Source organism: Cololabis saira, chromosome 16, assembly GCF_033807715.1.
Source record: "Cololabis saira isolate AMF1-May2022 chromosome 16, fColSai1.1, whole genome shotgun sequence".
Lineage (NCBI taxonomy): Eukaryota > Metazoa > Chordata > Actinopteri > Beloniformes > Belonidae > Cololabis > Cololabis saira.
Window position 1 is genome coordinate 35,567,039 of NC_084602.1, and position 20,124 is coordinate 35,587,162.

A 20,124-nucleotide genomic window follows, 5' to 3' on the forward strand; every position below is an offset into this window, starting at 1 on the left:
ATTGTCAGAGAAATCCCTTTAGGTCAGTTATGAACACAAACACGGACGAGGACGTCGTCTCTCAAGGGGGAGACGCAGGATTCAAGCACAATTCAGACCAACAGTTAATCACCGAACGGTTATAAAACAGCTGGAGGGGGTTCGTTGAGGGGGAGGTTCTGGGAGATGCTCTGTAGCACCCTATAATGTAATAAATTCCTATAATGTAATAATTTCCTGAAAATGTAATAACGACTGAAAATGTAATAAAACCCAATAATGTAATAACTTCACCAATAATGTAATAAAATATCCTGACGGATATTGTAATAACATTCTTACCGATAATGTAATACCTTATTACATTATTGGGAATTTATTACATGGTACTCAGAGTCTGCAATTTAACCCAATAGTCATTCTGGTGTTTCAAATCCAGCGTATATAACATTCTTAGATACTTAAAACACTAAATGTAGAACTCTGGACATATATATTACATTATTTGTCAAGTATTACATTATCAGTTTTGGAAGAAAAAAAAAGACCCACCTGAAAATGTAATAAATTCCCAATAATGTAATAAGGTATTACATTATCGGTAAAAGTGTTATTACAATATCAGTCAGGATATTTTATTGTTATTACATTATTGGGTTTTATTACATTTTTGATTGAGTTAAGTGCAAATTTTATTACATTTTCAGGCGTTATTACATTTTCAGGCAATTATTACATTATAGGAATTTATTACATTATAGGTGCTACATGCTCCCTTTCTGCATCCGACCCAAAACGTTAGTAAACATGGTAAATGCCCTGGTTCTTCACATCGTTGATATTAGATCTAACAATAATAAAAAAAAAAGGGGGGGGGGGGGGGGGGGGGGTGTCACATTCTGCCCAGGTGAGACGGGTGAGACAGGTGAGACAGGTGAACGGTGTCTGAGTTTCAGGTCGCCAGACTTCTTCTCAACTTCTTTAGGCAGTTTCTTAGTTTGTAACGTTCGTCCACCGACGGAGACGTCAGTCCAGCTGCTCACTCATTAGCAAACACTTTTTAGTGGAACAATATTAATTATATTAATTATAATATTAATTATCGTATTTCCCGGGTCAGACTTCTCTTGGCAGGTTCTTGTTCTGGTGACCCGTTCTCTTAGAGATCCAGCCCGCTGAGCGGTGTTTCCTTCAACGTCATCAGCTGCTTCACAAAAGTACCTTTGAAATGTGGCATCGATCCCTGAACATCGTCCACAAACATGTTGGAGCTTCAGTCGAACCTGCGCCGGGTCTCAGGAGAACCGGAACAATTCTGGACCCGTCAGGTCCGAATATACGAAAGAGGAACACGGGAAACCCAGAGGAGGTTTCTCTGCACTGGTACCGCTGGTACCGCTGGTACCGCTCTCCGGAGGAGTTTACAGTCTTTACAAGTGCAAGGAGCTAGGGAGCTAACGGCCTAAGGAGCTAGGGAGCTTAGGAGATAAGGAGCTAGGGAGCTAAGGAGCTAGGGAGCTAAGGAACTAAGGAGCTAATGGCCTATGGAGCTAGGGAGCTAAGGAGATAAGGAGCTAGGGAACTAAGGAGCTAGGGAGCTAACGGCCTAAGGAACTAAGGAGCTAGGGAGCTAACGGCCTAAGGAACTAAGGAGCTAGGGAGCTAACGGCCTAAGGAGCTAGGGAGCTAACGACCTAGGGAGCTAGGGAGCTAACGACCTACGGAGCTAGGGAGCTAACGACCTAAGGAGCTAGGGAGCTAACGGCATAAGGAACTAAGGAGCTAGGGAGCTAACGGCCTAAGGAGCTAGGAGGCTAAGGAGCTGAGGAGCTAGGGAACTAAGGAGCTAGGGAGCTAACGGCCTAAGGAGCTAGGGAGCTAACGGCCTAAGGAACTAGGGAGCTAAGGAGCTAGTGAGCTAAGGAGCTAGGGAGCTAACGGCCTAAGGAGCTAGGGAGCTAATGGCCTAAGGAGCTAGGGAGCTAATGGCCTAAGGAGCTAGGGAGCTAATGGCCTAAGGAGCTAGGGAGCTAAGGAGATAAGGAACTAAGGAGCTAGTGAGCTAAGGAGCTAGGGAGCTAATGGCCTAAGGAGCTAGGGAGCTAAGAAGCTAGGGAGCTAACGGCCTAAGGAGATAAGGAGCTAGGCAGCTAAGTAACTAAGGAGCTAAGGGTGCCACCACCAGGAGGAGGTGGCCCCTCAGGACTGTTCCAAAGACCGTCAGCTTCTCCTGGTTCTGTCAGATTCTCCTCTCCTTCATTTCCACCTCGGCTGCAGCTCCTCTGTGCTCCGTCGCCGCCGTAACCGGCCCTCACCGGGCGCTCCGTCGCCGCGGTAACCGGCCCTCACCGGGCGCTCCGTCGCCGCGGTAACCGTCCCTCACCGGGCGCCGGCGCGGCCCTTGCCGTCGTGCTCGGAGAGCCACTGGCCGCAGATGTTCTGCATGACCGAGTCGCCGGCCTGCTCGGCGGCCCGGAGCACGTCCTGCACCAGCGGGCCGGCCCGGCCCGGGTCCAGCTTCACCGCCAGCAGGTACGCCGGCCGCAGCTTCCCGCACGCCAGGTACGCCTTGATCTGTGGAGGAGAGGACGGACCCGGTTACGGTTCTGGTGGGGGGTAAAGTTGCTTTTGTCAATGAAAATTCTGACTACCATATTTCCTGGACTATAAGCCGCATCCGCTCTATTTAAAAAAAAGATATGCAAGCCACAGATATTTATGTTGTTAGATTAGATATTTACTACATGTACAGAAGGATTTTGAACTGTAAATGATGTACATGTTTGTACCTATTATTGTTCTATTATTTTTCTATTGATTGATTTGTTTTGGTGATTGTGTATTGAGGGGGAGGATTTTTTATAAGCCCTTCGGGCTTCTTTTCCTCTCCTGCACAATTTATTTGTCCTTGTATGTTAAAAATTACTGTGTTATCATTGTGCAAATAAATAAATAAATAAAAAATAAAAAAAAAATACCTAAATAGATCCTTTCCTAACAGTGTCTTTTAACACGGCAGCAACTTTGCTGATTAAAACAGGACAGAACCAAGAGAAAATAACCAGTATTTATTTATCTATTTATCTGTTTGAAATCTGCTTCTACCTACTTCTATCTGCTAAAGTTAGAGCGCCCCGACCGGTGGAAGAAAAAGCCACAGAATAGCGGCACCTTTGTATAAGCTGCATGGTTGAAAATCTATGAAAAAAGTAGCGGCTTATAGTCCAGAAAAAAATACGGTAAATATCGTCGTCAACGAACCTTTATCACCTGAGGAAAACGTTGCGTCTCGCAACGAAAACAATGGTCATGTGACGATGACGATAATTAAATATATAATGCGTAGAGGAATAAAAACTCTGTTAAAATGTGTCTCCATTTATAATTTCCATTTTTTAAGTAGGTTTAGTCGCTGCAGCTGAGCCTGATGCCGTTAACGCAGAGCTCTAGGTTCATGTCAATTAAAATCTGCGGGGATCTGCTCTGGGGGGAGAAGAAGAAGAAGAACCATCTTTGGATACACGTGAAAAAGATGTGTCATCGAAAAAGAAAAAGATGGGGAGAAATGCAGAAAAATCATTATGTTGTAAACTCTAATTAGAGTCCTCTGTATCTGGAATGAATATATTCTTGAGTCTATGAGGTAACAACAATATAATAAGACAGGTAGGTGTATGTATATATATACACACACACATATATGTAGGTATGTATGGGTATATGCGTATGTATGGGTATATATATGTGTGTGGTGTGATTATGTGTGTAAGTAGATATATACATGGATATAGAGCAGATACAGTATAGTGTAAATAAGTATATTTATATAAATATTTATATGGGCATGTGTGTACAAATATATAGAAATATTCAACTATGTGTATGCATGTATAAGTATGTGTGTGAGTATAATTACAGTATATCATAATAATAATTACTGTTATTTAGTGTGTGAATATTTATAAATACAGGTTAAATGATCAGTGAATGGGGGTAGGACTAAATAAATTTACACTTTCTCGTACTCCTTTTTTTGGCACATGTAAATCAAGATAGCAAGTTTTAAAGGATGAAATTCTTTGTTTTGTTTTCTTAAACTTCTCATGAAGTGTTATTTTTTTTTTTTACATGTACAAAAATAAAATAAATTAAATCAAATCAACCTTGTTTGAATTGTAAAATGGGTTTGGCTAAATACAATCTTTGACTAAAACTAGACTAAAATGATCCTGGACAATTCTGACTAAAATAAGACTAAAATGACTTTTAGTCGACTGAAACTTGACACAACTAAAAGGAGAATGAACGTGACTAAAACTAATAAAAACAAAAATGATAGCTGGACCCAAAGACTAGACTAAAACAGACTGAAACAGGGTGACAGAAACAACACTAGTGTGAGGGAACTAAAGGGTCACGGCACCTTGTTCTCGGCGCTCCGGATCTCCAGGATCAGCGTCTCCAGCTCCTTCGCCTGAAACAGAAACACGACACCGTTGTTACCCTGGATTCACACTGAAGCGCCACAGGCGTCATAGGCATCCGGTAGCCATTCATTGTCTGTGAAAACGCTGCGAGAGGCGTCGGGAGCGCTGGAGGCATCGGGAGTGTCAATTTGAAGTTGAAAAATCTGAACTTTATGCAAATGAGCAGCGGCGACGCCGAGGCAGCATCCAATCACAGACCGGGATTCCTGAAGCGAGAACCCTCAATGCAGATTGTACTTTCATGTTCTCACAAACGTACACTCATTCACACATGAGCAGAGCTGTGCACTAACAAACTTATTTTATCAGGAATTAATATATTTCATCCAGCAAACTGACATTTTTGTTGATTTGACTGCCGTTTTTACCTGAACTAAATGTTTCTACCTGAACTAAATGTTTCTACCTGAACTAAATGTTTCTACCTGAACTAAATGTTTCTACCTGAACTAAATGTTTCTACCTGAACTGCTCATGTGAAACAGTAACTGATGGTTGAGGAGCTGTATGGTCCCAACGATTTTATTTGCTACATCGATCCAACGCAAAATAATTAAAAACCGTGCTTATTAATCACAAAACAGTTTAAACAATATGACCAAATCCGGTCCGACCCGGTGTGTCAGTGTTCACCGCAGACAGACTGCAGCTTCACCGGGACCAACCTGGTTAAGGAGCATCAAACTCACTCTTATCTAGTGGAAATAACGCTAAAATATAAAGAAGGCTTCCCAAAGTGCGATCCATGGTGAAATAGGAAACTGAAGATTTGCACGCTATACAGGACTGTCTCAGAAAATTTGAATATTGTGATAAAGTTCTTTATTTTCTGTAATGCAATTAAAAAAACAAAAATGTCATATATTCTGGATTCATTACAAATCAACTGAGATATTACAAGCCTTTTATTATTTTAATATTGCTGATTATGTCTTACAGATTAAGATTAAGATTCCCAGAATATTCTAATTTTTTAAGATAGGATATTTTAGTTTTCTTAAGCTGTAAGCCAAGATCAGCAATATTAAAATAATAAAAGGCTTGCAATATTTCAGTTGATTTGTAATGAATCCAGAATGTATGACATTTTTGTTTTTGTAATTGCATTACAGAAAATCAGATTATTCTAATTTTCTGAGACAGTCTTGTATATAGATATGTGTAGGCTACATGAACTTGTTTCCCTCCAGTTCTGCAGCTTGAAAGTTCCGCCCAGTGCAGGCGTCGCCAAGCAGCGATGCAGGCGTCCCGAACCTCCACAGGAGATTTTTGACGCTTTCAGTGTGAATCCACCGTTAGTCCCGGTGGGCCGGACCGTCGGCGGTTCCTCCTGCTGGACACTTACGTCGGCCGGTCCCTTGTCGGCGACGGAGAGCAGGTTGAGCAGGAGGGCGTCACAGTCGCCCCTGGTGGCCGTCCCCGACTCGCCCACGCACTTCAGCAGCTGCCGCACGGCGCCGAACTGCCGCAGGCGGACCAGCCGCTGCCCCGCCCGCACGTACACGGCCTGGGCCTCCAGCTGGAAGTCCTGCAGGAGCCGAGAGGGGGACAGAAGACCCACCGTGAAGACTGAGACCTGGAACACCCCAGACCTGCAGCTCTGGTGCTGAACACGTACCTGGATGACCCGGTAGGCGATGCCGAACCCCTCCTCGATGTTTTTGCCTCCGAGCAACGTCTGCAACGAGACAAACACAATCATGGCGCTGACTAGACCTCATATATCCCTTTTCCAACGAACCGGTTCCAGAGCCAGCTCTGGAACCGGTTTGGTGAAAAAAGGGCCGAATATAAGACGGTGTTTTTTGCATTGAAATAAGACTGAAAAAGTGGGGGTCGTCTTCTATTCGGGGTCTAGACATTAGACCCACACTAGATGGCGCCAGATATCTTTAAAGCAAATGCTGAACTTAACTTCCCAGGCCAAAGAGTACGGAAGAGTATTAGGGCCAGGCAGGAGAAAAATAAAAATAATATTTTAGAGGAAGATTTTTTTTTTTCCATTGTGCACTTCGAGAAAAAAAGTCGAAATGTCGAGAAAAAAGTCGAAATGTCGAGATTAATGTTGAAGTACAATTTCGAGAAAAAAGTCGAAATTTCGTTAATAAAGTTGAAATGTTGAGAAAAAAGGCTAAATTTCAACTTTATTCACGAAATTTTGACTTTATTCTTGAAATTGTATTTCAACATTAATCTCGACATTTCGACTTTTTTCTCGAAGTGCACAATAAAAAAAATCTTCTCTCGAATATGTTGTTTTAATCATTTGTTTCAGATGTACTGTAATTATTTTCTGTATAAAAATGGAATTTGGTGTTCAAAAAGTATTTTTTCAAACTTGAGTCTTGAAAAAGAGGGAGTCGTCTTATAATCAGGGTCGTCTAATATTCGGGCCAATAGGATATCATTCATGCTGAGAGCTTCAGACTGACGGGTAACATTAGCGGGGGGGGTGACTCATTAAATTTGCTCCATGATATGACTCGGATCACTTTCTTACAAAAGAATGTGATCCGAGTCATATCATGGAGCAAATTTAATGCTCCCTCTGATCCTCTTTTTTATGGATATAAGCTTGTTTAACATTTTCCACAATGCCTGTGTAATGTATAATGTAGTGTTTAGACTCAATGATAGACTCTGTCATCTCATCCCCATTTATGCTCCCACTCATGAACACACCACAAGGGGAAAACAACTTTTAAAAGGGAAGAAAAGGAAACTGAAATGTACAAGTTTCAGTGTAACCTGCAAAGGTCCAAAAATTTGGAATGAGATTGATAGTTGCTATAAAAGAGTCTGGATCTCTCTCAATTTTCAAAAAGAGACTAAAACAAAAATTGTTATTAAATTATGTCTCTTTTTATTAAATTATGTTTATGTTCCAATACCTGATGTATTATTTTTTACAAGAATATCTTTGTATCTAGGAAATCTAAGGAGGTCTCAAGGTTTTATTGTGTTTTTTTTTAGGTTATTAAAAGGTATATGTATTATCTGTGTAATTTATAGTTGTTTTGCTGTGTGACTGGGCCCCTATTCATAAGCTACAGTAGCTTCTGGGGAATCCCATCTTACAAACCAATTGATTGATTGTTATCTGTATTTGTGTTTTTTAAATTATTTGTAAACTCTGTGAATCTGTGACTCCACCTTGCAGGCGACTTCCACCTTCATGGGGCTCCCCCCGAACAGCGTGGGCGGGGGTCCGGCCCCGGGGGCCCCAGAGGCCCCGGGGGCCCCAGAGGCCCCGGGGGACCCGGCGTTGGGGGCCGCGGCCGACTCGCAGCGGTGCAGGAACCGGGTCACCTCCAGCTGCAGCTCGATGGTGTTCATGTGCCTGGAAGAGAAGCGCTTTAGAGCCACGGCACCAGAGAAGAAGAAGAAAAGTCCCCGAGACCGAGGAGGAGACGAAGAGCCACCTGGACACGTCGCTGGAGGACATGGTCTTCCTGAAGGAGCTGACCGACGACCTCCTCCTGCCGGCCGCCCGGCCCTGCTGCTCCTGCAGGAACGTCCTCAGGTGCTCCTTGGCCCGGACCAGCCAGCGCTGCGGGGAGACACGTCGTCATGGTGATTATTCAGGGCGGAGACGCGTCGTCATGGTGATTATTCAGGGCGGAGACATGTCGTCATGGTGATTATTCAGGACGGAGACACGTGTCGTCATGGTGATTATTCAGGGCGGAGACACGCGTCGTCATGGTGATTATTCAGGGCGGAGACGCGCGTCGTCATGGTGATTATTCAGGGCAGAGACACGCGTCGTCATGGTGATTATTCAGGACAGAGACGCATCGTCATGGTGATTATTCAGGCTGTCTACAGGTTTTACTGAGGTAAATTTAAGACTTTTTAATACCATTTTCAATCTAAATTTAAGACCCAAAAGACAGCATTGAGGTCCAGGTTGCCAGATCTGACAGGTTCCAGCCCAAACTCGAATAATGAAAAAACAGCTAAAATCCTACATTCTCTATGTTAAAACCGTAAATTATTAAATGTGGAATAAATTTCAAGCTTCACAACACTACTAAATAGCCAAAAAAAGTTCAGGCTCCAAACAAAGACTATAATTAAATCAAGTAGATTAAAGCTAATTTTTCTACTTTTCTCTGCCATAATGGAAACTTTTTTGTGAATAATTTCTCCTAAATATTTAGTAAAAACCAGGAAAAACAGCTCATTTAATACCATTTTAAAACTAAATGTAAGACCAAAAAGACAAGCCACTAAGAAATCAAGCGCTGAGGTCGAGGTTGCCAGATCTGGCTGACAGGTTTATAATGAAAAACCAGCCCAAATAATACGTCCTCTATGTTAAAACCGTAAATTATTAATTGCGTAATACATTTCAAGCTTCACAACACCACTAAAGAGCCCAAAAAAAGTTCAGACTCCAAATAAAGACTACAATTAAATTGAGTAGATTCATGCTAATGAAATAGAAAGTTTATTGTGTATGTTTCTACTTTTCTCTTTTTTTTGTTAATAATTTCTCCTTAATATTTAGTAAAAACCAGGAAAAGCAGCCCAAATTTTATCAACCCGTCCAGTCCTATATTTTTCAGCCTAATTTATTTCTCCTCAAAACGATGAAATAAACTTTTCATTTTCAGTGTAAGAAAACTTTTAACTTTTAATGATGACTGGATACATTCCCTCTAAAATTAAGACCCTTGGATGGAGATTTAAGACAAATTAAATACGGAATTAATTTCAAGTCATAAGCAAAGCAAAAACAAGCCAGAAAAAGTTCAGGCTCCAAACAAAGACTACAATTAAATTGAGTAGATTAAAGCAAATATAACATTGGTGAGTTTATTGTGTAAGTTTCTACTTTTCTCTGCCATAATGAAAACTTTTTTGCTAATAATTTCTCCTAGTTAGTACACTGCAAAAACTCAAAATCCTACCAGGAATATTTGTCTTATTTCTAGTTATAATGTCTCATTTTTAGTCAAAAAATCTCATTACACTTAAAACAAGAGTCATTACCAGAAAAATAAATTGTTATTTGACAATTTTCACCTGTTTCAAGTAAATTTTCACTTGAAATAAATTGAAAAATCTGCCAGTGGGACAAGATTTATCTTTTCATTACAAGCAGAAAAATCTTGTTCCACTGGCAGATTTTTCTACTTATTTTAAGTGAAAATCTACTTGAAACAGGTGAAAATTGTTGTTTTTTCCAGTGATGAGTCTTGTTTTAAGTGTAATGAGATAGTTTTTGACTAAAAATGAGACATTTTAACTAGAAATAAGACAAATATTCTTGTTAAGATTTTGAGTTGGATTGAGATTTTTAGGTTTAAAGGCCTTATTTTAGCAGAAAAGGAACTTTTTAAGGACCCGCCGCCGCCCTGGGTCCTAAAGTTACCTGCTGCTCGCCCAGCTGCAGGTAGGATCCGGCACCGTGGGTGAAGAACCTGATGCAGGTCATGGCGGCGCGAACGTGGTCCTGCACAGGAACACAAACAAAAGTAAGAGCAGGTCATGTACGAGAACATCAGGGCTTCTTCAGAGTCCCGGTTGAGCCGCATTTTGTAATAACGGTGCATTTTGTAATAAACGTCCAAAATGTAATAACATGCTGCATTATGTAATAACAATTCTAAAGCATAGTTTATTTATTTGTTATTGGCCTATATAATTCCAAACTAAAGTTATATTTGGAGTATTATACATAGATTTATTGGGCTACATAGCTCTAAGGGAAATATCATAAAAAACAACAAAAGTCACTCTTGTATAAATTCATTGTTAAAAACAACAATAATAGGTATTATTACATAATGCACCATGTTATTACATTTCCTAGAAAATAAAAAAGTTGCAAGTGCATTTTATAATAATATTCTCAAAATGCAATAATCTATTACATAATGTGGCAAAATGTATTACAAAATGGGGCAGTTAATTACAACATGCAGCTTTATTACAAAATGAAATGACAAAGTTATTACATTTTGGACGTTTATTACAAATTGCACCGTTATTACAAAATGCGGCTTAACAGGCCTGGTGAGGCCCCGTGAAATCTCAAAATCTTAACAAGAATATTTGTCTTATTTCTAGTTAAACTGTCTCATTTTTAGTCAAAAATCTAATTACACTTAAAACAATACTCATCACTGGAAAAAACAACAATTTTCACCTGTTTCAAGTAGATTTTCACTTAAAATAAGTAGAAAAATCTGCCAGTGGAACAAGATTTTTTTTGCTTGTAATGAGAAGATAAATCTTGTCCCACTGGCAGATTTTTCTACTTATTTCAAGTGAAAATTGTCAAATAAGTTATTTTTCTGGTAATGACTCTTGTCAGTGTAATGAGATTTTTGACTAAAAATTAGACATTTTAACTAGAAATAAGACAAATATTCCTGGTAAGATTTTGAGTTTTTGCAGTGAGGCCCCGGTGAGGCCCCGTAAAAACCCGTACCATCATAAACTGCTGCAGCTGGTACAGCGAGTGGAAGTAGCCGCGCCGCTGCAGGAACTGGCAGGAGGCGATGAGGTAGCGGCTGCACGAGTCCAGGCCCGGGTCCAGCTTCTCCAGGACGCCCTGCAGCGCGCCGAGCCGGCCCCGCTCCAGGCTGGGCTGCAGGACCCCCTCCAGGAACACGTCATCGGGGCAGTCCTGGGGCAGAACCGGGGGGAAAACACAACTTCAGACACGGGACGACCTTCTGAAGGTCTGGTGACTAAAAAGACTACAGAAAACTACAAGGGACGAGAAAAGGACCACAAAAGAACTACAAAAGGAAGACAAAGGGACCACAAAAGGACTAAAAAGAACTACAAAGGGACTAAAAAAAGACTACAAAAGGACCATAAAAGAACTAAAAAAGACTACAAAGGGACTACAAAATAACTACAAAAAAACTACGAAGGACTACAAAAAACTACAAAAGAACTACGAAGGACTACAAAAAACTACAAAAGAACTACGAAGGACTACAAAAAACTACAAAAGAACTACGAAGGACTACAAAAAACTACAAAAGAACTACGAAGGACTACAAAAAACTACAAAAGAACTACGAAGGACTACAAAAAACTACAAAAGGACCACAAAAAACTACAAAGGACTAAAAAAAGACTACAAAAGGACCACAAAAGAACTACAAAAAACTACAAGAGGACTAAAAAAAAAAGACTACAAAGGACTACAAAAGAACTACGAAAGACTACAAGAGGACTAAAAAAAAAAGACTACAAAGGACCACAAAAGAACTACAAAAGACTACAAGAGGACTAAAAAAAAAAGACTACAAAGGACTACAAAAGAACTACGAAAGACCACAAAGGTCTGGACCTGGTGAACTAACCCCAACCTCAGTACCTTGTTGAGCAGGAAGGCCACGGCCTCCGCCATGCCGTCGTGGCGCATGTAGAACCCGACCAGCGCCAGGTGGGTTCCGTAGGTGTGCAGGTAGTACAGCACCTCCTGGTGGGGGCCGCCCTGGGGCCCCCCCTGGTGGGGGCCCTCGTGCCGCTCCGCAGGAACCACCTCGGCCAGGGCGTCCTCCAACTCCCGGAGAGACGCTAGGATGTCCTCGCCGTAACTCTGTCGGGAAACAGACACTCCATCAGCTCACGGACCAATCACAGAGAGGGAACCGGACCAATCGCAGAAGAGACACCAGAACTTCTCAGACTCGGCTGATTTAAATTCTCCTGTAAAATCTGGAGCTTTTATAATAACCTTCCTCCATTTTCTTCTGGCCTAAAGGTGTTTAGAAGAAGACTGTTATCCATCCATCCATCCATCCATCCATCCATCAACAATCAATTCATCCATCCATCCATCCATCCATCCATCCACACATCCATCCACACATCCATCCATCCATCCACCAACAATCAATTCATCCATCCATGAAAATCTTCCCTCCAACTTCAAAAACTTCAAAGTGAAGTTCAAATAAACTGATCGGAGGCCGTTCAACCACTTTTCACTAAATCTGGGAGACTTTGAACTCTGAAGACAAAAAACCTGATAAAAGAATTCTGATCAATCAATTATACAGTTACACGCCAATCAAGGTTGTGGGCGTGGCCCAAACATACAGTAGTGTTTTTTTTTTGCTGGAATCTCGATGCAATTATAGAAAGTTAATGACGATCAGATGGAAATTATTGGCAAACCGACCAAATCTGATCAAATCTGATTAAATGTGATCCTTCGGGAAAACACATCAACTCTCTGGGGCTTAGACTGTCTGATAGGAAGCGTCGGTGAGAGTTTTGCCGGCGGCGGCTCGTACCGGCGAGGGTGCGGGCCGCACCGAGGCCTCCAGGTGCTGGACGATCTCCTGCAGCAGGGGCGGGCCCAGGCTGAGCTGGTTCCGCTCCAGCGGGGCCTTCAGGCAGCGGCTGAACTTCTCCCGGGCCCCCGACAGGTTCCCCGCCTTCAGCGTGGCCAGAGCCCAGGCCTGCCAGACGCCCGTGGGGTCCAGGCCGCTCTTGGTGGACACCTAGGAGAGGGGGGGGGTGTGAGCTAACGACACAGGAAACACCAACCAGGACTGGTAGGGCTGGGCGATTTGGCCTTTTACTAATATCTCAATATTTTTAGGCCATGTCACAATATATGATATATATCTCGATATTTTGCCTTAGCCTTGAATTAACACTTTGATGCTACAATCACACCAGTATGATGATTCTATATGTTACATTAAAACATTCTTGTTCATACTGCATTAATATATGCTCATTTTAAACTTTCATGCAAAAAGGGGGAATAAGTCAAATTTACCAAACCTGTATTTATTAAACAGTTACTAAGCAGTGAGTGGCACAAACAAAAAAAGTGTCATTTCAAAACAGAAAGTGCACGTTGCATCTCTGTTAAGAACTTTATATGAAGACTAATGGCGCTTTTCCACTACTACCTACTCAGCGTTGCTCGGGACGTCTCGTCCCGGCTCCACCCGCTTTGGCCTCGTTTGTTTTTCCACATCCAGGTGAGAAGTGGGCAGGTTGGGGTGAAGCTGCTGTGACGTACTCGATTGCGCAACCGCTTTGTTCGTGTCGACGCTGATCAGAAATCAGCTGGAGCCGCGAGCGGCTGAGAGTAAAACAGCCCGTCTACATCCCTTTTTTAATTCTCTCCTCAGCCACCAGGTTTATGAACATCTGCACCTCAGAGTTGGATCACCAAACAGACGTTTGCGCTGTATAATAAAATCGCCGCAAGTCGCTCTCGCGCTGACTCCCGCTTCCTGATTCAAACGTCTGACGGCCCCGCCCCCCGACCAATCAGTGGCGAGGAGGGTGGTGACGTCAGTTCCAGGGCCGGCTCAGCCCGGTTAGAACCTCGGCAGCCTCATTCCAGAAAAAGTATCTGCTTGGCACGACTCCACCCGCCTCGGCCCGTAGTGGAAAAGCGCAAGACGGGGGCGTGGCGGGTAGAAGCGAGCTGAGGAGGTACTAGTGGAAAAGGGCCATATTGTAGGTGTAGGGACTGCAATGTTTCATCCTCTCCTCCTTTACTTTGCATCACTTTCACTAACTTTTAGAAATATGACGTCATATAGTCTTGTTTGACTTTGTTTCGATGATAGTGATTGATTTCATGTGGCCACATTTAAGCAACACTAGGTGATGTTTCTCAGCTCTGGAAGAGAAAGGCTCAGCGGCGCGTGGACGCGTGTCGCACTGAGCGGATAGTTGGAGCTGCATCAGCGCGTCGTGCGAGGAGAAAACATCCCCTCCCGTCTTTACTAAACCGTCCCAGTTTGCTTTGAAAAGAGTCCGTCGCGCTTGTTTTACGTCTCCGAGGAAAGACGAGACGAGAGAGTGAGAAAAGCCTGTAATTTAATGCCAATTAAAAGCAATGGGTGACAATGTATACTTGAATATTCACGATAAAGTAATTTTGTACATCGCACAGAGTAGAAGCCGAGCTACATCGAGTATACTGGATATATCGCCCAGCCCTAAGGACCGGTCCGAGGTCCGAGGTCCTCACCTCCACGGCCAGCTGGTAGTGCTCCGCCTCCAGCAGACGGTTACGGAGTCGCGTCACCTCCGACGTCTCCACGATGTCGTCCAGGGAGGGAATGTACTTGTAATTGGCCAAAACCAGGATCTTCAGCACGTCTATCTTGCTGATGTAACTGCAGGCAAACAGGAGAAGAGGAATAAGGACATTAAAGATAATCAAGATAGTCACCTCAGATCAATAACAGCACGTCAGTCTTAATCGGAGATTCCAGCATCGTTGTGATTCATTTCTGAGGATTATTTTCTCCTCCTCTTCTTCTTCCAGTTTCTATCCAGTTTCACCCGACTGGACTGGAAGGATCCAGGTCACGTGGCTGTAAAACGAGCCCTAACCATGATCCTTCCATCACCGTGCTTCACTGTTGGTGAAGCGTCTGCCCCTCGCTGCACATCGCAGTTGAAACCAATTTCAGCTTTGTTAACGTCATCTACGTGACTCACCCGGGGGGGCGGAGCCTCGGAGACGCCCCTCCGTCGGTCAACATGCGTTAAGCCATGAGATTACGCAGTGAAACCACAGAGCCTGATTTACTTCTGCATTTCTCCGAAGCCTCTAGTCTACGGAAGAGTATTAGGGCCAGGCAGGAGAAAAATAAAAATAATATTTTAGAGGAGGAAGATTTTTTTTTCATTATGCACTTCGAGAAAAAACTTGAAATGTCGCGAAAAAAGTCTAAATGTCGAGATTAATGTTGAAGTACAATTTCGAGAAAAAAGTTGAAATGTTGAAAAAGTCAAAAATTTGAGAATAAAGTTGAAATGTTAAAAAAAAGTCGAAATGTTGAGAAAAAAGTCGAAATGTCGAGAAAAAAGTCAAAATGTTGAGAAAAAAGTCAAAATGTCGAGATTAATGTTGAAGTACAATTTTGAGAAAAAAGTCGAAATGTTGAAAAAGTCAAAAATTAGTGAATAAAGTTGAAATGTTGAGAAAAAAAGTCGAAATGTTGAGAAAAAAGTCAGAATGTCCAGATTAATGTTGAAGTACAATTTCGAGAAAAAAGTCAAAATGTTGAAAAAAAGTAAAAAATTTGTGAATAAAGTTGAAATGTTGAGAAAAAAGGTGAAATTTCGACATTATTCACGAAATTTCGACTTTATTTTTGAAATTGTATTTCAACATTAATCTCAACATGTCGCCTTTTGTCTCGACATTTCGACTTTTTTCTCGAAGTGCACAATAAAAAAGATCTTCCCCTCTCAAATATTTTTTCTCCTGCATGGCCCTAATCCTCTTCCGTACTCATCACCCAGCTGTTTCCCATCAGGCGTGGGAGCGGAGCGTCGTAGCGTCGTACCTGTCGCACACGGCCAGGTCCTGGTTGCGTCCCACCTTGACGAACATCAGCTTGGCGCTGAACAGCAGCTGCCGCATGATGTCCGTGAGCAGGCAGGCGTCCACCTCGGGGTTGGTCAGCTTCCTGGAGAGGGCGCGGCAGTGCTCGATGAGGCGGCGGCCGCACGCCGCCTGGTCGCTGTGCAGCGCCAGCACGGCCACGCACAGGTAGGCGCTGGGCGCCTGCTCGTAGTAGAACTCGGCCCGCAGCAGCTGGTTCTCCGCCGGGCTGGTGCTGAGCTGGACCTGGTGGTGGACGACCTCCGGCAAGTGCAGCATCCCGTCCAGAGCCTCTGCCGTGGGGACGGGGCTCCCCGCCGCTGTAGACGGATCAGCAGAGCGGGATCAGAACTCAGGGTCCCCAAATAATTTATTACACAAGCAAGTTCACATTCATGACTTAACCCTTGTACTGTCTTTGGGTCAAAATGACCTAATTCTCCTGTTCCTTCTTTCCTCCTGCTCTCTCCTTCCTTCTCCCTTCCTCTTTTCTCCCTTCCTTCCTTCCTTGTTTTTTCCCTTCCTTCCTTCCTCTTTTCTCCCTTCCTTCCTTCTTTCCTCCTGCTCTCTCCTTCCTTCTCCCTTCCTTCCTTCTTTCCTCCTGCTCTCTCCTTCCTTCTCCCTTCCTTCCTTCTTTCCTCCTGCTCTCTCCTTCCTTCTCCCTTCCTTCCTTCTTTCCTCCTGCTCTCTCCTTCCTTCTCCCTTCCTTCCTTCCTCCTGCTCTCTCCTTCCTTCCTTCCTTCCTCCTGCTCTCTCCTTCCTTCTCCCTTCCTTCCTTCCTTCCTCCTGCTCTCTCCTTCCTTCTCCCTTCCTTCCTTCCTTCCTCCTGCTCTCTCCTTCCTTCTCCCTTCCTTCCTTCCTTCCTCCTGCTCTCTCCTTCCTTCTCCCTTCCTTCCTTCCTTCCTCCTGCTCTCTCCTTCCTTCTCCCTTCCTTCCTTCCTTCCTCCTGCTCTCTCCTTCCTTCTCCCTTCCTTCCTTCCTTCCTCCTGCTCTCTCCTTCCTTCTCCCTTCCTTCCTTCCTTCCTCCTGCTCTCTCCTTCCTTCTCCCTTCCTTCCTTCCTTCCTCCTGCTCTCTCCTTCCTTCTCCCTTCCTTCCTTCCTTCCTCCTGCTCTCTCCTTCCTTCTCCCTTCCTTCCTTCCTTCCTCCTGCTCTCTCCTTCCTTCTCCCTTCCTTCCTTCCTTCCTCCTGCTCTCTCCTTCCTTCTCCCTTCCTTCCTTCCTTCCTCCTGCTCTCTCCTTCCTTCTCCCTTCCTTCCTTCCTTCCTCCTGCTCTCTCCTTCCTTCTCCCTTCCTTCCTTCCTTCCTCCTGCTCTCTCCTTCCTTCTCCCTTCCTTCCTCCTGCTCTCTCCTTCCTTCTTCCTTCTCCCCTTCCTTCTTCCTTCTCCCCTTCCTCCCTCCCTCTCCTTCCTTCCTCGTTTTCCCCCTTCCTTCCTTCCTCGTTTTCCCCCTTCCTTCCTTCCTTCCTTCCTCGTTTTCCCCCTTCCTTCCTTCCTCGTTTTCCCCCTTCCTTCCTTCCTCGTTTTCCCCCTTCCTTCCTTCCTCGTTTTCCCCCTTCCTTCCTTCCTCGTTTTCCCCCTTCCTTCCTTCCTCGTTTTCCCCCTTCCTTCCTTCCTCGTTTTCCCCCTTCCTTCCTTCCTCGTTTTCCCCCTTCCTTCCTTCCTTCCTTCCTTCCTTCCTTCCTTCCTTCCTTCCTTCCTTCCTTCCTTCCTTCCTTCCTTCCTTCCTTCCTTCCTTCCTTCCTTCCTTCCTTCCTTCCTTCCTTCCTTCCTTCCTTCCTTCCTTCCTTCCTTCCTTCCTTCCTTCCTTCCTTCCTTCCTTCCTTCCTTCCTTCCTTCCTTCCTTCCTTCCTTCCTTCCTTCCTTCCTTCCTTCCTTCCTTCCTTCCTTCCTTCCTTCCTTCCTTCCTTCCTTCCTTCCTTCCTTCCTTCCTTCCTTCCTTCCTTCCTTCCTTCCTTCCTTCCTTCCTTCCTTCCTTCCTTCCTTCCTTCCTTCCTTCCTTCCTTCCTTCCTTCCTTCCTTCCTTCCTTCCTTCCTTCCTTCCTTCCTTCCTTCCTTCCTTCCTTCCTTCCCCTGAAGACAGCACAAGGGTTAAGAGGAACCACGACCCTGGCGGCTGCAAGACGGTCCCGTATCAACAACCCACCGCTGGGGCGAGACGTTCACACCCTCATATTCAGCAGAAATCCCCATCAAGCAAAACTTATGACAGACGTTATGAGACATTTAGAGCTGGAGAAAATCAGATTCTTACTGAAAAATCAGGAAAAGAAGTTGTATAGAATTTGGCAAACGTTTTTTGAGTATTTTAACCACAACACATACCCTGATGGCCGGTTTTAGAAATGCTCTTAACCCTCAATAGAAGGAAAAAACGTACTTTTATATGATTAGATAGATCGATAGGTCCTTGTTTTTTAAGTTGGGCCCCTTTATCTGTCAATTTTTCATTGTGATATATTTATACAAGTTAATGTAACTTAGATTACTTTTCTATGTAAATGTGTATCATGTACAGTATGTATGACTGTTATGTCTTATGTTCAAAATGAGAAAAATCAATAAAGAGAGAGAGTTGAAAAAGAAATCCCGAAATGTTTCCTAAACTGAAAAATACTTAAGGAGTGAAAATGAAATCAGGTGGTTTTTATTTACCTTCAGCAGGTTCGAGCTCGTTATCAGAACTGAAAACGGGAGACAAAAGGAAATGTTATTTAAAATCACAAACATGACTGATTTTAAACTTTAAACTTCTTTTTTTAATACTGACTTCTTATCTAAATGTCCTTGTTTAACAAAGTTTTAAAACGATTTAAAAGAAATCATTCTGTTCTTCTTGTTTAAGTTGCATTGCTTATGAGACGTGCACGTTGGATGGATGGATGGATGGATGGATGGATGGATGGATGGATGGATGGATGGATGGATGGATGGATGGATGGATGGATGGATGGATGGATGGTTGGATGGATGGATGGATGGATGGATGGATGGATGGATGGATGGATGGATGGATGGATGGATGGATGGATGGATGGATGGTTGGATGGATGGATGGATGGATGGATGGATGGATGGATGGATGGATGGATGGATGGATGGATGGATGGATGGATGGATGGATATCTTATTGAAGGAGTCGGTGCCTCGCCTGCTGTCATTTATCACCATTTTAGTTCAGTTTCTGTAGTTTTAACTCTGATGTTCCGGACAACGGTCCCCGTCCCCCCAACCCTGCGAGACACGGCGGGCTCTTACTCTGGGTTGAAGTAGGCGTAGCACTGGTCGCAGACCCGCACCTCTTCCTCCGGACATCCGTCCACCTGCATCGTCCGCTCCGAGCAGGCCTGGCAGACCAGCCGGCCGCAGCGCCGGCAGTGGTGCCGCCGGTTGAACTGGACCGGGAGGGAGGGAGACGGTTACCACGGAAACCAGAGACCACCTCGTCCCTACGAACCCGAGGAGAGCAAACCTGCTCCCTTTTCTACGAGATTATATCCTTACATCGAGACATGACCCCCCTATTTCTGTCCATCTTCAAAATGAGAGATAGCATTTTTAAATTTACAATAAAACTGTGTTTCTCATCGTTACCATGGTGAACCTCTCGCGCTGGCAGACCATGCACAAGTCCCGGTGGGTGTCGGGGACCCAGTCCTTGCGGGCCGGCGGCTGCTCGGGGGGCTGGAACTTGGCGGACGAGCGGCGTTTTTTCCCCAGAGAACTTCGGTCCTTCTCCTTGTCGCTGCTGCCGGCCGAGGAATTGTGGCTCGGGGTGCTGTCTGAGATGAAACACAGGTGAAAGAATCTTAATCATTTGCTTTGGACATGGTTTTGAGCCGAGGAAGGTACCAGCTAGAGACCTGCTATAGCGGGACTGTTTTCTTCATCCTGGTCCCGCCCGCATCCGTAAAACTTTGAGAATTTATGCCCGCACGGCGCACAATAGTAGAGATGCATTCATTTTGTGTCTTCTCCCATCCCGCAAGAGAAATGTCCAGGACAAATCTATCTGATTTAATGTTAACATGATTATTGTGGAGTTTGATGGATAATTGACAGTTCATAGGTCACCTGACTGAAAGTTAGATGCAAATTCATCATTGTCATCATCGCACATCATCGCGCCTTTCACGCTGCATCAATTATGATTGAGGTTATAGCAACAAGAGTAGGCTGTGAGTGGCTCAAATAACACTCTTAAATAACATAAAATAAACAAAGTTAACAAAGGAAACAAATTAATTTAACAAATGAATCGCTTGGCCACTACATTGCTGTGGAGGAAGAGAATGCTGCTGACAGACTGCTGGTT

General features: G+C 43.9%; 1 protein-coding gene across 1 annotated transcript in view; it reads right to left on the reverse strand.

The window, feature by feature from the left end:
- Positions 1 to 2,198: 2,198 nt before the first annotated feature.
- The window catches only part of zfyve26 (zinc finger, FYVE domain containing 26), an 89,549-nt gene continuing 71,623 nt past the window's right edge, over positions 2,199 to 20,124 (reverse strand). Inside the window, exons 28-42 of the mRNA XM_061743328.1 lie at positions 19,404 to 19,591; positions 19,068 to 19,204; positions 18,465 to 18,493; positions 15,776 to 16,133; positions 14,446 to 14,593; positions 12,737 to 12,946; positions 11,812 to 12,036; positions 10,909 to 11,106; positions 9,847 to 9,927; positions 7,889 to 8,016; positions 7,620 to 7,806; positions 6,085 to 6,144; positions 5,812 to 5,994; positions 4,403 to 4,453; positions 2,199 to 2,553 (exon numbers count right to left, since the gene is read on the reverse strand). Coding sequence (XP_061599312.1) covers positions 2,359 to 2,553; positions 4,403 to 4,453; positions 5,812 to 5,994; positions 6,085 to 6,144; positions 7,620 to 7,806; positions 7,889 to 8,016; positions 9,847 to 9,927; positions 10,909 to 11,106; positions 11,812 to 12,036; positions 12,737 to 12,946; positions 14,446 to 14,593; positions 15,776 to 16,133; positions 18,465 to 18,493; positions 19,068 to 19,204; positions 19,404 to 19,591 — 2,378 coding nt within the window. The 3' untranslated portion in view covers positions 2,199 to 2,358. The remainder of the gene's footprint in view (positions 2,554 to 4,402; positions 4,454 to 5,811; positions 5,995 to 6,084; positions 6,145 to 7,619; positions 7,807 to 7,888; positions 8,017 to 9,846; positions 9,928 to 10,908; positions 11,107 to 11,811; positions 12,037 to 12,736; positions 12,947 to 14,445; positions 14,594 to 15,775; positions 16,134 to 18,464; positions 18,494 to 19,067; positions 19,205 to 19,403; positions 19,592 to 20,124) is intronic.